The 19,659-nt window shown below is 46.8% G+C and overlaps 1 protein-coding gene across 1 annotated transcript; it reads right to left on the minus strand.

Moving 5' to 3' along the window:
- Positions 1-4,695: 4,695 nt before the first annotated feature.
- LOC145342439 (T-cell-specific guanine nucleotide triphosphate-binding protein 2-like) lies at positions 4,696-5,431 on the minus strand. The gene has a single exon (XM_080188001.1). The coding sequence runs from the start codon at positions 5,429-5,431 to the stop codon at positions 4,712-4,714; it is 720 nt and encodes a 239-aa protein (XP_080044127.1). The 3' UTR covers positions 4,696-4,711.
- Between the last annotated feature and the right edge of the window lie 14,228 nt (positions 5,432-19,659).

Consider the following 19,659-nt stretch of genomic DNA (forward strand, 5'->3'; position numbering starts at 1 on the left):
TGTGTAGTGGTTTGATACAATTGAATGACATGCTGGGATATTTCACTTTGCAATTAAAAGTCATGCCTTCGCTGTGGGCTGGAGTCACATATAGAGTAGACCAGGTAAAGATGCCCAAAAGAACACTAGTAAACCTGTTGGATTTTGAACATAATCCTGTGGTTTCATAGTCACTATTAGTCACCTCTGCAATAATAATTTACTCACATTACCTCATGCAGCCACCGTACATGTGAAGATTGCAACTGTCAGTGGTACCTCATGTTTGTATGAAATGGGACAGTAAAACTATTCAATTCACTTTATTGTCTGCACAGAAATTTACTTCAGGCGCATTGCTTGTTCATTCAAAATTACATCAAAATAAACAATAACAAAAAGAAAAATGATCCCATCACAGAGACCAAACTTGAATTAAAATGTATTAAAAAACTTTCAGTGCATTAAAATAATCAATTAGTGAGTCTCATCATGATTATATCAATTTAGCAACTGTCTGTGAAAAGTTCTTATGAGTTGAGGAAGTGATTTGTCCTGCTTCTGAGGGATTGTAGCCTCTTTCCTGATCACATCCAACAATAACACTGAGACAGGGGGAGATTCTCATTGTTCATGATGTTCTTTATTTTTGTCAAAATTCTGAGACAGGAGTAGAAATTGTCGGGAAAGGAATATTCTCCCTGCCTGTTTCAATAATCTCTGTACCCTTAAAGAGCCTACTTTTCTGAGACAACATTTCCAGGAGAGATACCCAAAAACATACACATTCAACTGCAGCCATATAGATTATTGGATCCACTATAATGCGATTATATTCTGAGGTAGTATAATCATGTTTTGGCTACCATATCTGGAGAACAGCTGTAGCATGGCTACATGATGGCACAATGATTAGCACTGCTGCTTCATAGCACCAGGGACCTGGGTTTGATTCCTGGTTTGAGTCACTGTGTGGGGTTTGAACATTCTCCCTGTGGCTGTGTGGGTTTCCTCCAGATGCTTTGGTTTCCTCCCACATTCCAAAGATATGCAAATTAGGTTGATTGGCCATGTCAAATTGCCACTTCGTGTCAGGGGGATTACCAGGTAAATACGTGGGGTAATGGGGAAAGTGGCTGGGTAGGACTATGGTCAGTGCAGACTCAATGGGCTAAATGGCCTCCTTCTGCACTGTAGGAATTCTATGAATTCCAAGGCGCAGAAGGAACTAAGTGCTCTTGTTGCATAAGTCACAAAATGTTCATATGCTGGTGCAGCATGTAATCAACAATCTTACCCTACATTATGAGGGGAATTGAACATAAAAATAAGAATGTTATGCTTCAGTTACATGGGGCATTGGTGAGACCACTGCTGAAATCTTGCTGCCTTTTACGCCAGTGGGATATTACACTCCCATCGGTGGCGCACACCCGCCATGGGTTTCCCAACGATGAGCAGTGTGTTCGATGGGAAACCCCACTGACAACGGTGGGACCATAAAATCCCGCTGCCAATGAGTGGCATATTGCTTCCTACCACCACAAAACAAGCCATGAAAGGGGAGGAAAATTCTGCCCAATATTTCAAATACATGCAATTTGGTCTCCTTATTTAAGGATGTAAATGCATTGGAGGATGTTCTGGAATGAATGGGATGCCCTATGAGGATAGGTTGGGCAGACTGGGCTTGTTTCTACTGGAGACCAGAAGTGTGAGGGGTGACTTGGGGGTTGAAGTATTTAAGATCCCGAACAGTCTTGACAATTTGATGTTGAAATGATGCTTCCTCTTGTGGGTAATTCCAGAATAGAGGGAGACTGTTTTAAAATTAGGGGTCACCCTTTTAGGATAAAGATCAGGAGAATTTGTTTTTCTCAGAGTGTTGTGCGACTTCGAAGGATTGGAGATGGAGCCATTGAATATTTTTAAGGTGGAGGCAGAAAGATTTGTATTAGGCAAGGGTATCAATGATTATCAGGGATAAATGGGAAAGTGGAATTAGTAACACAAACAGGTCAACCATCACTTTGCAGATTAAGCTTGAGGGACCAAATGGCCTACTCCTATTCCTATTTTGTATGTTTATATGTACACATTTCCCCCAACTCAACTCATAGTCTACTTTAATACCTAGATACTTGTAGTTAGGAACTTGTTCACTGTCCACATCATTAATTTTTATTGCCACCATATCATTAGCTTTTTTTCCCTAAAGGGTGACACAGTGGTTAGCACTGCTGCCTCACAATGTCAGGAATTAGGGTTCAATTCTAGCCTTGAGTGACTGTATGTTAAGTTTATACATTCTCCCTATACTTGCATGGGTTTCCTCTGGGCGCTTCAGTTTCCTCCCACAGTCCGAAGATATGTAGATTAGGTGGATGCCCCTTAGTAAGATGAGTAGGTTAGGTAAATTGGCCATGGTAAATGCGTGGGGTTACAGGGATAGGGTAGGGGAGTTCCTCAGTGGGATGCTCTTTTGACGATTTGATGGGCCAAATAGTTTCTTTCTTCACTGTAGCGATTGTATGGTTCTAATTCCTTATGAACCTTTGTACCAAGTTCCTGTAGATTGCTTCATTTTTCCAGATGAGACTCACAAATACCATATCATCAGTATAAATCAGCACTGCTTTGTCATCTGTCTCTGGTCAACAGCATAGAGGATAAAAAGTAAAGATGAGACATGCAACCTTGTACCTGTTCACATGGGCTGTCTTTGGCTAAATCCCAGAGACTGACTCCCAATGAATCCTGTTAGGAGGGAAATCATTATTCCAAAGTGGGAGAGGAGGGTTTACATGAAGGTCATTCAATTTCTCAAAAAGCATGATAGTTGCAGGATATCAAAAACTGAATGAAGCTAGCAAAAATATTTTATCTAATCTATCAGTGTGATATTGGATCAGCTGGACCCAGGTCAGACCAGTATCACCCACTGATGTTATGAAGTTGATAGACAAGGTGTAGCTGATTGTTAAGTGAAACACAAGATTCTGAAAGGCACTTAGAATCAAAATGGTAAAATTGTGTCAAAGTGCTGAGCGGACTTGAAAGTGGGAGTGTTTCAGATCTGACTTTTAGACCTGTTCTGAGATGCCCCCATACGCACTCTGCCTGCAAAAATATCAGTGATTCCAAATCGCACTGCAGAAGCCTGTGGGTGAGGTTTAACATACCAAAAGCTTGCAGCTCCGATCAGCGCCTCCAACTGCACACGCACAGAAAAGAATGATAGGATGTGACTCCCAGCCACGTTGCTTCTGGGCCAGCTGCCTTCCTCTGGCTCTCACAGAGAAATTACCCCACCCCCCCAACAACATTACTGATCCCATTATCCCCCCACCCTCTCCACCACCCAGACTGATCATGGGCCCCTCCCATCCCATCCCCCCACCAATCTCAGGCAGAGTGGCATTGGACCCTCCATTCCTCTCCCCCATTGATCTCAGGCAGAGTAGCAGCAGACACCCCTGTCCTCCCCTCCCCCTCTGATCTCAAGCAGTGTGCTGTCAGACTCACCTTCCACCACCACTGACCCCCACCCCCCATCAATCGTGAGCAGAGCGGTGTCGGACACTCGGCATTTACCTCCTCACTAACTGGAGCACCTGAATCGGACTTTTGTGAACCATGTCTGATTTGTGCCGATTCTGGATGGGTGAACAGTGGTAAAGGGAGGTGGGGGTGGGGAGGAAAGTGCCAGTAAGGTTGGATGTGCAGCCCAAATGCACGTAAATACATTTAAATGGCCATTGCGCCCATTTCGGGCACAGTCCCGATTGCGGCCATTTTCAGGCCATAGCAAAGGATCACGATCCTCGCTTCATGCCCGAATTTACCAAGTTTTCGTGCCCAAAAACGGGTGCAACATGACTGTAAAATCAGGCCCAAACACATGTAAGATAGATGTAAGAGCAGCTGGTCAGTAATTAGCAGGTTCCTGAACTGAACACTTCATAGCGACCACAACAATGCTGGCTGATTTCCAAACAGTGACAAACTGTAGGTGATATGTTGAGTGGGACTCTAATGTAACTGAGAGGCTCAGAGCCAGAGTGGAGTGAGATTGTAATATCTGAGGAAAGTGTGCAGTGGGAATGTAGAAGAATTCCTGAGGATTGAGGAATTGGACTTTGGGAGCTATTGAAAGGGGTGTGAAGTGGCACCGTAGGCAAACCTGAGTAGAGTGTGGATTTGCATAGTGGGAGTTACTCGATTGGAATTAAGGGTGATGTGGAGGAGGACAGAGGTGTGGGCATCAGGAGCAGGAGAATTTTTGGGAACGGCAGAGCAGGATGGATAACAAAGTGTTTGGAGTTGGACAGTGGCAGTATTGAGGAGAATATGAGTGGAACAGAAGGAGTGCATAAAGAATGAGTGGAGTGGAATTGGAGAAGGAGCATGTTTCATGCTACGACCCCAACGATGGAGACCAATGAAAGAACAGAACTTTCAACACAACCTGACGCTTTTAAAAACAATCAAAACCAAACTTAGTATAAATTAACAGGAAAATTGCTATCCATGGAGACTGTGAAATTAATTACAGTGTAAATTATACTTTAAAGACCGATTTAACAAAGGGCAGTCCATTGGATTTATGAAGTCACCTTTCAGCATAAATAATATTAATCTCAGTCACAGAACCTCATAAAGCTTTGCTCTCTGCAAGCAGAGTGTTAGTTTTTAAAGGTGACAGAACTAAGGCAACTGGTCAGAATACTCATCAATCATGATCCAATTGAAAAGGGAAACAGCCTCCAAGGGATGAACGGCCTATTCTAATGCTCATTTTCAATTTAACAAAATCATACAGATTCAGATCAAAGTTTGATATCAGGAAAACACAGGGTGATGGAATTCCTGCCTCTTCCAACTTGCTGACACAGTCATTCCTGATCTTTTCCAGTTCTTCCTCTTCATTCATTTTCCTCCGATGCGTTTTCATCAATCTGAGATCATTATCGATTTTAGATTGAACAAAATAGAATTTCTTCCCCAGTCGTTTGATCTCTTTGGCAAGTTTTTCATCATTTTCTCTGAATCGACAGTGTGAAATAATGATGAAGAAATTGTATCTTTCAAATTTCATTTCTCTGAGATATTTATCCGCTGGGAATTTTGTCGTTCCAATTCCTGGCAGGTCCCAGAAACGAACATTCGGCAGGTTGGAATGTTTGTATCCGATTGGCTCCGTTGTAGTTTCTGTAGTTCCAGTTTCAGCTGCTCCCTCATCACCATTCTGAAGTCCCCTCAGTGCATTGATAAAGGTGGATTTCCCTGCACCTGATTCTCCTGTCACTGCGATGTTAAGCTCTGTATTATCCAGATCATCTAACTTCTTCTGTATCAGTGGATTAATCACCCGACCCTTTCCATCATTAGATTTGAGCTCTTCCAGACCAGAATAGGAAGACGGAACCAGCTGCTGACTGAAAGAAACCATTTTATAATATGTTTTGCAATGGATTAAAAGAAAGAATTACAATTATGTAGCACGTTGGACTAGATTTTACCGAGAGTGATTGACCTAAGTCATGAGGAATGGGTTTGAAATTATGGGGCATTGGCATCAGTATTGGGGTAGGTGGGACCTGTTCGGTCGAGATGGGGTGGGTCTGAACCGTGCTGGGACCAGAGTCCTGGCAAATTGTGTAAAGAGGACTGTAGACAGGGCTTTAAACTAATTGTTGGGGGGGGAGGGTGCGAGGGTAGGTGACATTACGAGGCCTAAAGTTAAGGAGAGGGTACAGGTAAGGGTGGAGGCCGAGGATGTCCCAATAATAAAGGGAGTAGGGGGCGTGAGTATGAATAGGGTCCAGGGGAAGGCTGGGATGAAGGCACTTTATCTGAATGCATGAAGCATTCGGAATAAAGTGGATGAGCTGGTGGCACAGATCGACACAAATGGATATGATCTGGTGGCCATTACAGAGACGTGGCTGCAAGGTGACAGGGACTGGGAGCTGAATGTTCAGGGGTATCAAGTGTTTAGGAAGGATAGGCGGGAGGAAAAAGTGGGGGGCGTAGCTCTGCTGATTAAGGATAGCATCAGGGTGGTAGCAAGGGATGATATTGGAGCCAAAGAGCAGAAAGTGGAATCGTTGTGGGTGGAGATTAGGAACAGAAAAGGGAGGAAGACGCTGGTGGGTGTCGTCTATAAACAAACAAAGAACAAAGAACAACACAGCACGGGAAACAGGCCCTTCGGCCCAACGAGCCCGCGCCGCCGTCCCACTGTCTCAGTGACCTATTCATGATTTTAGTCTACGCCTAATGTGCGAGGATCAGGGAGGTCCAATTTGGGACAATTTAGTACCCAATCAATCAGCCTAAAAGCACATCTTTGGGGATGTGGGAGGAAACCGGAGCACCCGGAGGAAACCCACGCAACCACAGGGAGAACGTGCAAACTCCCACAGACACAGGCCCAAATCCATGTGTCCGCACAGTAACAGAGATAGTCTCTGAGCTGTCATGTTGCCCTTGAGATGGTCCAGTTTAAGCACACTAACGACAAGAAGCAATAGGCAACTCCCGAAGCAACGTCCAAGAGCAGCCCACTACAACCTGCCGCATGCATGCCCCTTGCTGGACTTAAATGCCTGTGGAGACAAAAAAATTCATTATTAAACAGGCAAAGACTAACATCCCTGAGGCAAAACGTATTCCCAAGCCTACAATGTTTAGTAAGGCCTACTATATCCCCCTATATGTAGCCCGCTCATGTGGCTGTCTAAGTGACTCTTAAACAACCCTAGCGTGCCTGCTTCCACCACCTTACTCGGCAGTGCATTCCACACCCCCACTACCCTTTGCGTGAAAAACTGCCCTCTAATATTTGTCTTATACCTAGCCCCCCTCACCCTAAGCCCGTGACCCCTCGTTCTATCCATTTCTAATAGCGGAAAAAGCTTACCACCATTTACTCTATCTATCCCCTTCATAATCTTATAAACCTCTATTAGATCCCCCCTCAGCCGACGTCTCTCAAGGGAAAACAGCCCAAGTTCATTCAATCTTTCCTCGTAAGACAGCCCTTCCATACCAGGCAACATCCTGGTAAATCTCCTCTGCACTCTCTCCAGGATCTCTACATCCTTCCGGTAGTACGGCGACCAGAACTGGACGCAGTACTCCAAGTGAGGCCTAACCAACGTTCTATACAACTGCAACATCAGACTCCTACTCTTATATTCTATACCTCTTCCTATGAAGGCGAACATACCATACGCTTTCCTCATCACATTCTGCACCTGCACCGACACCTTCAGGGACTTGTGCACTTGCACCCCCAGGTCTCTCTGCGTATCTATACTCCGGATAGTTCTACCTTTTATCGTATAACTCCCCTCCACATTATTCCGGCCAAAGTGCATCACCTCGCATTTCTCCGGATTAAATTCCATTTGCCATCTATCTGCCCAATCTACCAGCCTGTCTATGTCCTGTTGCATTGCCAGGCACTGCTCCTCAGTACCCGCCAATCCAACCATCTTAGTGTCATCAGCAAATTTGCTGATCACACCACCTACCCCCTCTTCCAAGTCATTAATATATACCACAAATAGAAGAGGTCCTAGTACCGAGCCCTGCGGCACACCACTGGTGACAGACCTCCAATTGGAAAAGGAGCCTTCCACTACTACTCGCTGTCTCCTCCTCCCAAGCCAGTTCTCCACCCATCTACATACCTGGCCTTGTATCCCATGAGCCTTCACCTTTTCTATCAGCCTACCATGAGGGACCTTGTCAAACGCCTTACTGAAATCCATATAGACGACATCAACGGCTTGTCCTTCGTCAACCGTTTTTGTCACCTCTTCAAAAAATTCCACTAGATTCGTAAGGCACGACCTCCCTGTAACGAAGCCATGCTGCGTATCCCTGATCAGATTGCAGCGCTCCAGATGTTCATACATCCTATCCTTGAGGATCCTCTCCATTAGCTTGCCTATAACTGAAGTCAAGCTCACCGGCCTATAATTCCCTGGGTTATCCCTCTGACCCTTCTTAAACAACGGTACTACATTTGCAATCCGCCAATCCTCTGGGACCTCACCTGTGTCCAAAGAAGAGACAAAGATTTGCGTCAGAGGCTCAGCAATTTCATCCCTCACCTCCCTTAACAGCCTGGGATAGATGCCATCAGGCCCCGGAGATTTATCCGTCTTTATACTGTCTAAAAGTCCCAACACCTCTTCCCTCGTGATGACTATATCCCTCAACGGATCCTCAAACTCCTCAAGCACAGCACCAGACATCAGGCCCCTCTCCTGCGTGAATACCGACGCAAAGTATTCATTCAGGATCTCCCCCATTCCCCCAGGCTCCAAGCATAGTTCCCCTCCTCTGTCCCTGAGAGGACCAATCTTCCCTCTAACCATCCTTTTATTTCTAACATAGGAGTAAAATGCCTTAGGATTTTCTTTAATCCTACCCGCCAAAGCCATTTCGTGGCCCCTTTTTGCCTTTCTGATGCCCCTTTTAAGTTCTCTCCTACATTCTCTGTATTCTTCTAACGCTATCTCTGTCCTCAAATGCCTAGATCTAATGTACGCCTCCCTCTTCCTCCTGACCAGGTCCTCAATATCCCTAGTTACCCACGGCTCTCTAATCCTACCCTTCCCATCCTTCCTCTTGACCGGCACGTGCCTCTCCTGCAAAGATTTTAGTTTTCCCTTGAGAGACTCCCACATACCCAGCGTCGACCTGCCATCAAACAGCTTACCCCAGTCCGTATCTTTAAGATCCTGCCTAATCCGGTTGTATCTAGCCCTCCCCCAGTTTAACACCCTCCCCTTAGGACAGGCTTCATCTTTATCCATTAATATCTTAAACCAGACAGAGTTGTGGTCACTGTTAGCCACCTGCTCTCCTACTTCAACGTCAACCACCTGCCCAGGCTCATTCCCCAGAACCAAGTCCAGTATAGCCCCCTCTCTGGTCGGGCTATCCACATACTGCTCCAGGGATCCTTCCATTACACACTGTACAAATTCCTCCCCGTCAGCACCCTCTGATCTCGGCACCTTCCAGTCTACCCCGGGGAGATTAAAATCTCCCACTACCACCACCCTATTCTTCCTGCACTTATCTAGAATGTCCCTGCTTATCCCTTCTTCCACAGCCCTCGGGCTGTTGGGCGGTCTGTAGTACACACCCAACATAGTAACATCTCCCTTCCTATTCCTCAACTCCACCCAAAGCGACTCGATTCCTATATCCTCTATACCTCCCTCCCTCTGCACTGCTATGATGCAATCCTTAACTAACAACGCCACTCCCCCACCTCTCAGCGACCCACCCCTATCACGCCTGAAGCACTTATACCCGGGAACATTCAACTGCCAGTCCTGCCCTTCCTTTAACCAAGTCTCTGTCACCGCCACCACTTCCAACTTCCTTTCGAACATTATTGCCTTCAGTTCATCTGTTTTGCCAGTCACACTCCTAGCATTGAAACACATGCACCGAAGACCCTCAGAAACAATCCGATCCTTCTTCCTATCCTCCGGGCTTACCCTATCCCCAATCCCAGTTCCGTCCACATCCCCACCCCCCCTCCATATTAGTTTAAACCCTGCCGAAACACTATAGGCCCCCGAATAATGATCTGGAGGTGGGGCGGGCTGTTAACGCGCAAATAAGTGCGGCGTGCAGGAATGGGACGGCCGTAATTATGGGGGATTTCAATCTGCATATTGATTGGTCGACCCATGTTGGACGCGATGGGCTCGAGGAGGAGCTCTTGGAATGCTGCCGGGATAGTTTCCTTGAACAGTGTGTGTTGGAGCCAACGAGGGAGCGAGCTGTCTTGGATCTGGTGTTATGTAATGAGGTGGGTAGAATCAGGGACATTGCGGTGAAGGATCCTCTTGGGGAGAGTGATCATTGTATGGTGGAGTTTCTGGTGCAGATGGAGGACGACAAAGTGGGTTCCCGGGCACGCGTCCTTTGTTCGAACAGAGGGGAGTACAGTAGGATGAGAGAGGAATCGGCGAATGTGGACTGAGGGAGCGCGTTGGAAGGTAGGTCTGCCGAGGAGCAGTGGAGGATCTTTAAGGAGATCTTTCTTGGTGCTCAGCAGAAATTTATTCCGATGGTCAAAAAGGACAGTAGGAGGAGAGGTAATCAGCCGTGGATAACGAAGGAGGTGAAGGAAAGTGTTAAATTAAAAGCGGAGGCGTTTAGAGTAGCTAAGAGTAGTGGGCGAGAAGAGGATTGGGAGAGGTTCAAATGTCAACAAAGATTCACAAAGAAATTGATAAAGAAGGGTAGGAGAAACTATGAAGCTGGGCTAGTGCTTAATATAAAAAAGGATAGCAAGAGTTTTTATAAGTATATAAAAAGGAAGAGGCTGGCTAGTGTGAACGTTGGACCCTTAGAGGATGAGAAGGGGGACTTGGTGGTAGAGGATGGGGAAATGGCTGAGGTCTTGAATAAGTTTTTTGTTTCGGTATTCACGGAGGAGGATGTGAATAATTTGCCAGGAGTTAGAGATGGAAAGGTGAAAGGACTGGAGGGTCTCGGTGACATTACTGTTAATAGAGAGGTGGTGCTCGACAGACTGGAGGGGCTGATTGTGGACAAGTCCCCAGGACCGGATGGAATGCATCCAAGGGTTCTGAAAGAAATGGCGGAGGTGATAGTGGATGCCTTGGTGGTTATTTTCCAGACGTCGCTGGATTCCGGGGAAGTGCCGGAAGATTGGAAAGCGGCTAATGTTACGCTGTTGTTTAAGAAGGGTGCCAGGCAAAAGGCGGGGAAATATAGGCCGGTTAGTTTAATGTCTGTTGTAGGTAAAATGTTAGAATCCGTCATCAAGGAGGAAATAGCGAGGCATCTTGAGGGGAATTGCTTGATAGAGCAGACGCAGCACGGTTTCGTTAAGGGGAAGTCGTGTCTGACCAATTTACTGGAGTTCTATGAGGATGTGTCTAGGGCGGTGGATAGAGGAGAGCCGGTGGATGTGGTCTTTCTTGATTTTCAGAAGGCGTTTGACAAGGTACCTCACAAGAGGTTATTGCAGAAGGTCAGGGGGCATGGAGTTGGGGGTAGGATGTTAGCGTGGATAGAGGATTGGTTGTCAAATAGGAGGCAGAGAGTGGGGGTCAATGGGTGCCATTCGTATTGGTGGTTGGTGACTAGTGGAGTGCCTCAGGGGTCAGTGCTGGGGCCTCAGCTATTTACCATGTATATAGATGATCTGGAGGAGGGAACCGAGCGTATGGTGTCGAAATTTGCTGATGACACCAAGATTGGTGGAAAGGCAAATTGTGTGGAGGGTGTGGAGAGTCTGCAGAAGGATCTAGATAGGCTGGGCGAATGGGCCAGGAAATGACAAATGGAATTTAATGTTGGCAAGTGCGAGGTGGTACACTTTTGTAGGAATAATGGTAGGAAGGATTATTACTTACGTGGAGAAAAACTGCAGCAGGCGACGGTGCAGAGGGACCTCGGGGTCCTTGTGCATGAGTCGCAAAAACCCAGCTTGCAGGTGCAGCAGGTGGTCAGGAAGGCTAATGGGATGCTGGCCTTCATAGCGAGGGGGATTGAATATAAAAGTAGGGAGGTCTTGCTGCGGCTATATAGGGCACTGGTGAGGCCGCAGCTGGAGTACTGTGTGCAGTTTTGGGCGCCGTACTTACGCAAGGATATTTTGGCCTTGGAGGGAGTGCAGAGGAGGTTTACTAGGCTGATGCCAGAGTTGAGGGGGTTGAGCTATGAGGAGAGGCTGAATAAACTAGGCTTGTACTCGTTAGAGTTTAGAAGAATGAGGGGAGATCTCATTGAGACATATAAGATGATGAATGGGATGGATAGGATAGAGGTGGAGAGACTCTTCCCGCTCAGAAAGGACAGTAGGACTAGGGGGCACAGCCTCAAGATAAAGGGGGGGCGGTTTAGAACAGAGTTGAGGAGGAACTTCTTCACTCAAAGGGTGGTGAATCTCTGGAATTCTCTGCCCGTTGAAGTGGTGGAGGCTACCTCGCTAAATATTTTTAAGAAGCGGGTTGACAGGTTTTTGATAGGCAAGGGGATTAAGGGTTATGGGGAGAGGGCGGGAATGTGGAACTGAGCCACGACAGATCAGCCATGATCTTATTGAATGGCGGGGCAGGCTCGAAGGGCCAGATGGCCTACTCCTGCTCCTATTTCTTATGTTCTTATGTTCTTATTCATTAAACTTATACGTTTCTCAATGACTTTCTATGGATTTTTTGCATTGGAACATGAGGTGTTTAGAAATCCAAAACAGTATTGAATCCTCTGCTGGGGGTCTGGGATCTGTATAACAGGGCCAGCAAATGCAGCTAAACTTTCACCATGCAGGGAGTGACTTGAGGGCTGGAGGGGGCTCACTTATCAAAATGGGTTTCCTACCCAATTCGAGATAGGGGCAGTGGGATTGTACGTGGGCCATGTGAAGTGTGAGACTGATTTAGATATCCTTATAGCAACCGTCATCAAGGCTGCCGGTTGTCCAGAGGGAGAGATCTGTGGTTTGTGTCAAAACCTCAGACAACAACAGAGGGAAGTGAGATGAGTCAGGGGAGACACTGGTCTGGTACCTAGTATAGGTTAGGCCCTCACTTCACTAATGCCAATCTGGCAGTTGCATGGGAAGGCAGAGGTCACCAGCTGAAATTAGAGGCCTGGACCCACATCAATGCCATCATCAATGGAAGAAGTGGATTAAATACAATCTGGATCCAGTGCCATTAAAAGGGTTCAATGAACCAATAGATCTGGCAGAGTGGGTGTAATGTTCACTACACCAGATAGATGTCAAGCTGACAAGCTCCAGCAAACACAGGATGCATACTACTCTTGAACATACAAACATATGAAATATGAATAGAAGTAGGCCATTCAGCCCCTTTTAGGCTTCTCCGTTATTCAATAAAATCATGGTTGATCTGTCTGTGTTTCCGATTCTACATTCCATCGGTCCCCAGTAATCTTTGTATCCTTTCCTAATAGCAAGCTAACTAAAATCAAAATACTGCAGTTGCTGGAAATCTGAAATAAAAACAGAAAATGCTGGATGAATCAGGAGGTCTGGCAGCATCTGTGGAAAGAGAAACACTGTTAATGTTGAGTCCATTGACCCTTTTAAAAAACCTATTTAGCTCGGCCTTTAAAATATTCAGTGATCCTGCTTCCACTGCCTTCTGAGACAGGGAGCTCCAAAGTCACATCTCTGACATGTAACAGTAACCTCTAATTTTAAGAGAGTGACCCCTAGTTCTGGACTCAGTCAGACAGAAGGCAGGATGGTGGTACAGTGGTTAGCAATCCTGCCTGACAGCATCAGGAACCTGGTTCGATTCCCGGCTTGGGTCACTGTGCAGAGTCTGCATATTGTCCCGGTGTCTGCGTGAGTTTCCTCAGGGTGCTCCAGTTACTTCCACAGTCCATAAGACAATGGTTAGGTGCATTGGCCATGTCAAATACTCCATCAGTGCACCCAAACAGGCACGAGAGTGTGGCGACTGGGGGATTTTCACAATAACGTCATTGCAGTATAAGCCTATTCTGACACTAATAAATTATCTTTAACAAGAAAGATATAGTTCAGTATCCACCTTGTTCAGGATCTTTTATTCTTCAATTAAGCTATGCCTTCATTCGTCTGAACCCCAGTAGAAACAAGCCCAGTTTGTTCAACTGTTCCTCATAAGATAACGCACTCATTCCAGATATCAATCTAGGAAACCTTTATAAACCTTCTCCAACATATTTACATTGTGCCTTAAATAAGGAGAGCAAAACCGCAGGTAGTATTTGAGATGTGAACTCACGAATGCCCTGTACACCTGAAGCATAGCATCCTTTCCTTTAGGTTCAATTTCTCTCATAATAAAAGGTGTGCAGATACCGGCGTTGGACTGGGATGGGCACAGTAGGAAGTCTCACAACACCAGGTTCAACTCCAACAGGTTTATTTGAAATCAAGAACTTTCAGAGTGCTGCTACTTCATCAAGTGAGTGGAGGCAGGTTCACAAACATGGCAATATAGAGGCAAAGACACAATTGCAAGATAATTACAGATTGGAATATGAGTTTTTATGGTAATCAAGGTTTTAAATGTACAAACAGTGTGCATGGAGAGAGGGATAAGCACAGGTTAAATTGTCACAAGCCAGGACAGTTAGTAGGATCTTGCAAACCCAGGCAGTATGGTGGGGGTTACACGTAGAGAGATATAAACCCAAGAGGCTATCCTCATGCGTGCGGAGCTTGGCTATCAGTTTCTGCTCAGGGATTGTGCATTGTCACGTGTCTTGGAGGCCACCTTGGAGAATGCTTACCCAAACATCGGAAGCTGAATGCCCTTGACTGAAGTATTCCCCGACTGGAAGGGAACGCTCCTGCCTAGCAATTGCTGCACGGTGTCCGTTCATCCATTGCCGTAGTGTCTGCATGGTCTCACCGATGTATTACACCTCAGGACATCCTTTCCTGCAGTGTACGAGGTTGACAACATTGGCCGAGTCAAATGAGTATGCGTTGTGTACCTGGTGGGTGACGCGGTCACATGTGATGGTGCTATCCATGTCAATGATCCAGCATGTCTTGCAGAGGTTGCTGTGGCAGGGTTGTGTGGTGTCGCTGTTCTCCTGTAGGCTGGGTAGTTTGCTGCATACAATGGTCTATTTGAGTTTGGTGGTTGTTTGAAGGCAAGTAGTCAGGAGATGCACCAATGCCAGCCTCATCAGGGTGCCACAACAGCTCAGTGACTATCACTGCTAGCTGTGCAGATACATGGATTTGGGCCAGTGTCTGTGGGAGTTTGCGCAATCTCCCTGTGGTTGCGTGGGTTTCCACACCCCAAAGATTGCTCTTAGGCTGATTGGTGTACCAAATTGACCCTACACTATTCTCCCCTAAATCTGGTTCCAATAGGGCTACCATTCGCATACACACGGGGCAAGTTAGGTGTAAGAAAATGCTTTGTTAAAATGGCGGCACGGGCTCGTTGGGCCTGTTTCCCATGCTGGGGTGTTCTTTGTTCATCAGCTGTGCTCACAAGATAGCCCCGAACATCACCCAAGCACAATGCAACGCCATCCGCACTGTCAAGACCAATCGCAACATGATCATCGTACCAGCAAAGGAGGAGCCATTGTCATACTGAACAGAACGGACTACTGCAAAAGGAGTGTACCAACAACTGAACAACCAGGAACAGCACAGACACAAATCTGACCAAAGAACACACCCGTCAACTCAACAGATTGACAAGACCTTTGATCCAAACTTTCAGAGCACCCTACGTGCTCTCATCCCACATACTGCCCGTGTTGGAGATCCTCCACTGCCTCCTGAAGATACACAAGGCCAACACACCCGACCATCCCATCGTATCGGGCAACGGCACCCGATCAGAGAACCTCTCTGGCTGCGTCGAATATCCTGAAACCCATCGTACAAGAAACCCCAGATTCTGTTGTGACACTGTGAATTTCTTACAGAAACTCAGCACCTATGGAGTAGTTGAACCAGCAACAATCCTCATCACAATGGATGTCTCAGCAATCTACGCCAGTATCCCCCAAACAACAGCATTGCTGCAACACCCTCAGTACTCAACACCGACAACTGCCAGGAGCAATTTTACAACTCATCTGCTTCATCCTGGACCACAACGTCTTCACCTTCAACAACCAGTTCTTCATCCAGACCTACAGAATAGCCATGGGACCAAATTCGCCCTTCAACATGCCAACATCTTAATACACAAGTTCGAGCAAGATCTCTTCACCACACAGGACCTCAACCGATGCTATACACCAGATACATCACCGGCATTTTTTTCCATTGGACTCATGGCGAAGAATCATGAAATGGTTATGTGATGACATCAACAAGTTCCATCCTATCAGACTCACCATGAACTACTCTCCAGAATCAATTGGATTCTCAGACACATGCATTTCCATCAAGGGCATTCACCTCAGCATTTCATTCTACCACCAGCTTCCACCCCAAATATGTTAAAGAAGCCATCCCCTATGTACAAGCCCTCCATTCAAACAGGATCTGCTTAGATTAGGAGGAATGCAACAGACACCCTCAGAAGAACAGAATATGGCACTCATCGATTGCCAGTTCCGATGCGCCACAGAAATAAACCATACCGACCTCCTCAGAAGACAAACACAGAACATGACCAATGTTGATCGTCCAGTATTTCCCTGGAGTGGGGAGACTATGACATCTTCTTTCGAGCCTTCAACATGTCATCAATGACGACGAACATCTCGCCAAGGCCATCCCCATACCTCCACTGCGCAGCTTCAAATAACCGCCTAACCTCCAACAGACCATTGTTCACAGCAATCTACTCAACCTTCAGAAGAAGAGTGACCATGACACCACACAACTCGACACAGCAACCTCTGCAAGATGTGCCGGATCATCGACATGGATACAACCATTACATGCTGTGTACACGTTGACCACAATCCACGAGATACACAGTACATACTCACGTGTCTCAGCCAACAATGCCTATCTCATACGCTGCAGGAAAGTGTGTTCCAAGGCATGGTACATCAGCGGGACCATGTTAACGCTATAACAACGGGTGAACAGACGCTACAATCACCAGGCAGGAGTGTTCCCTTCTGCAGTAAAGGGCATTCAGCCTCCAATCTTTGTGTAAGCGTTCTCCAAGGTGGCTTCAAGACACACGACACGCATTCCAATCATTCTTCACGTTTCAATCTGTAATTGCTTTGCAATTGTGCCTTTGTCTCTACATGCCATGTTTTTGAACCTACCCCAACTCACCTGATGAGCTTTCGGAGCACTACTCCTTCGTGCTTCCAAATAAACCTGTTCTCATATTGTAGTTGTTACTATCAGAGGTGCCTTTACTCTGAGATCATAAATAAGGTAGTCACTGGTATTGTGAGACTTCTTACTGTGCCCACCTCAGTCCAATGCCGGCATCTCCACATCCTCTTAGCAAGCCAATCTTCTAATGTGTTACTCTCTACACCATTAGCTTTTATTTTCCACAATAAACATTAATGTGGAATTTTATCAAACATCTTCTGGAAATCCATGTACGATATGTCAACAGTTCCTCTTCATCCACAGCACATTTTACTTCTAAGTACCCAGTTATAACCCCTTTAATAATCATTCGAACACCTTTCCTGTGTAGATGCCAAACTAACCGACCACCAGTTTTCTGCCTTCCTCCCCTCTTGAATAGAAAGGTTATATGGGCTACTTTCCAGACAGATGGAACCTTTCCAGAATCTAGTGAATTGTGGAAAATTAACACCAATGCATCTCATATCTCATTAGCCACCTCCCTTAAGACCCCAGGAGGAAGTCCTATGTAGGACGTGTATGGGGTAATACCTTTGGCGGGAGAACATGTCGCGTCCTTTCAGGGCAGTTTGTCCATCCTTTCTCCCCACCTGGCACTCAGTTCCCACCTCTGGCTCCCCGTAGCTGTTTACATGCGACAGCGGCCACACCCCGGGCAATGGCCTCAACAAGCCGGCTAAACCAGGTGAGGGTAGCCGAAGGGTCTCAACCCTTGGTGAGATAGAGGGATGTCTATTCCAGCATGTGAAGACAGACTCCGGCGGATTGAGCGGAAGAGACCAACGGAAAGTCCAACGGTCAAGAAGGCAGTGTCTGCGAGCGTCGTGGAACACGAAGAGCAGGACAAGACACAGAAGACGTCCTGGTCATCCACTGCACCTAGTCCCACCTCCATCCATTATGACTCTTGTCTTGCCACTGGATCTAGATGGGAATTGGGAAGAGAGAGTGAGGCTGACGCTGCACAACTCTCCCTCACTTTAATCCAAATCAAGCGCCAGTCTAGACACCATCATCATCGTCCTGTTCAACCTTTGAAGTCCTGTGGCGATGGATGAGTGAGGAAGAAGGTGTGGATACACTGGGAGCTGTAGTCACGGACCTGCACGCAGGCGGCTCAGGTCTAATGGTCGTTTTCCGCTGACTGAAGCAGCAGTGAAACTCTGTGCCTACCTGGGCGGCTGAGTAGTCCTCTTCAGGAATGCACTGCTCACCTCTGTAGAATGAGGAAGGGGCTAGAAAAGCTGCCCTAAACATTGCCTGCTTCACTACACCCTGGCCAGTTTACCACGGCTGGTGGGGATCCCATCTTGCTGTCGAACAAACAAAATAAAACACAAGGTGACACCGCTCACCGTTGGCACTTGGAACGTGCGCACGCTTTTGGACAACCCTACAGCAGACAGACCAGAGAGAAGAACAGCCTTAGTTGCCAGAGAGCTTGCAAGATACAACATTGACATTGCAGCCCTGAGTGAAACTCATCTTGCCAACGTAGGTCAGTTGACTGAATCTGGAGGTGGATACACTTTTCTGGAGCGGTCGCGGCAGCAATGAGCGTCGTGATGCTGGAGTTGGATTCGCCGTCAGGAGTCACCTTGTTCAGAAACTTGCTAGTCTACCCAAGGGTGTGAATCACCGGATTATGACATTACAGCTTCTGCTACAGAACAGAAGTCAAGTCACCCTGATCAGCACCTATGCCCCCACAATGAACAACCTGGACGAGATGAAAGACAAGTTCTACAAAGAACTAGACGCCCTACTATCAGCAGTGAGCAGTACCGACAAGCTGATCTCGCTTGGCGATTTCAATGCAAGAGTAGGGTGTGACTCTGTAATCTGGCTGGGAGTCATTGGGAGGCATGGTGTGGGCAAGTGTAACAGTAATGGCCTACTCTTACTGAAGAGCTGTGCAGCACACGACCTCCTCATCAGCAACACAACCTTCCATCTGCCTACCCGTAACAAGACCTCCTGGATGCACCCCCGCTCTAAGCACTGGCATCTTATCGACTATGTCATTGTCAGGAGAAAAGACAGGCAGGATGTTAGAGTGACCAAGGCCATGTGTGGTGCTGACTGCTGGACAGATCACAGGCTCATTGTCTCCAAAATGAGGCTCCGCATCAGACCCAAGAGGTGACCACAAGGAAGCAAGGTTATGAAAAGAATCAATGCGGCCAAGCTAAAGAACCCCAGCATAGCTTCAGCACCGGCTGAAGACTTACAAATCGAGCATGCTGACCTACACCTCACGGGCAGCACTAAGGACGACTGGGAACGCTTCAGGGATGCTATCCATACATCTGCGCTGAAGACGCTCGGGCCCTCCACCCACAAGCAGCATGATTGGTTTGATGAGAATGATGAGGAGACACAGGCTCTACTTGTTGAAAAGCACTGTCTTCATTGGGCCTGTCACAACGACCCATCTTCAGCTGCCAAGAGAAATGCTTTTACCAGTGCTTGCAGGACAGTCCAGAATAAACTGCGTAAAATGCAGGATGTCTGGCTGAGCACCCAAGGCAGATGAAGTATAGATATACGCTGACAGAAACTGCTTGAAACAGTTCTATGAAGCCCTCAACACTCTCTATGGACCTCAGTCTGTCAGGAGTTCCCCCCTCTTGAGTACAGATGGTACAACTCTCATTAGAGAGAGGGCTCAGATCCTGCAGAGATGGGCTGACCACTTTGAAGCCATCCTCAACCAACCGTCATCTATTAACGATGAGGCAATAGACAGGATTCCCCAGGTTGATATCAATAGCACCATGGATGACACACCGGTAGTAGCCAAAGTCACGAAAGCTGTC

The sequence above is a fragment of the Carcharhinus amblyrhynchos genome, chromosome 4 (genome assembly GCF_965287045.1).
Source record: "Carcharhinus amblyrhynchos chromosome 4, sCarAmb.v2.hapA, whole genome shotgun sequence".
Lineage (NCBI taxonomy): Eukaryota > Metazoa > Chordata > Chondrichthyes > Carcharhiniformes > Carcharhinidae > Carcharhinus > Carcharhinus amblyrhynchos.

Excerpts from the sequence above, each read along its gene's own strand:
- LOC145342439 (XM_080188001.1), bottom strand. The coding sequence starts at position 5,431 with ATGGTTTCTTTCAGTCAGCAGCTGGTTCCGTCTTCCTATTCTGGTCTG.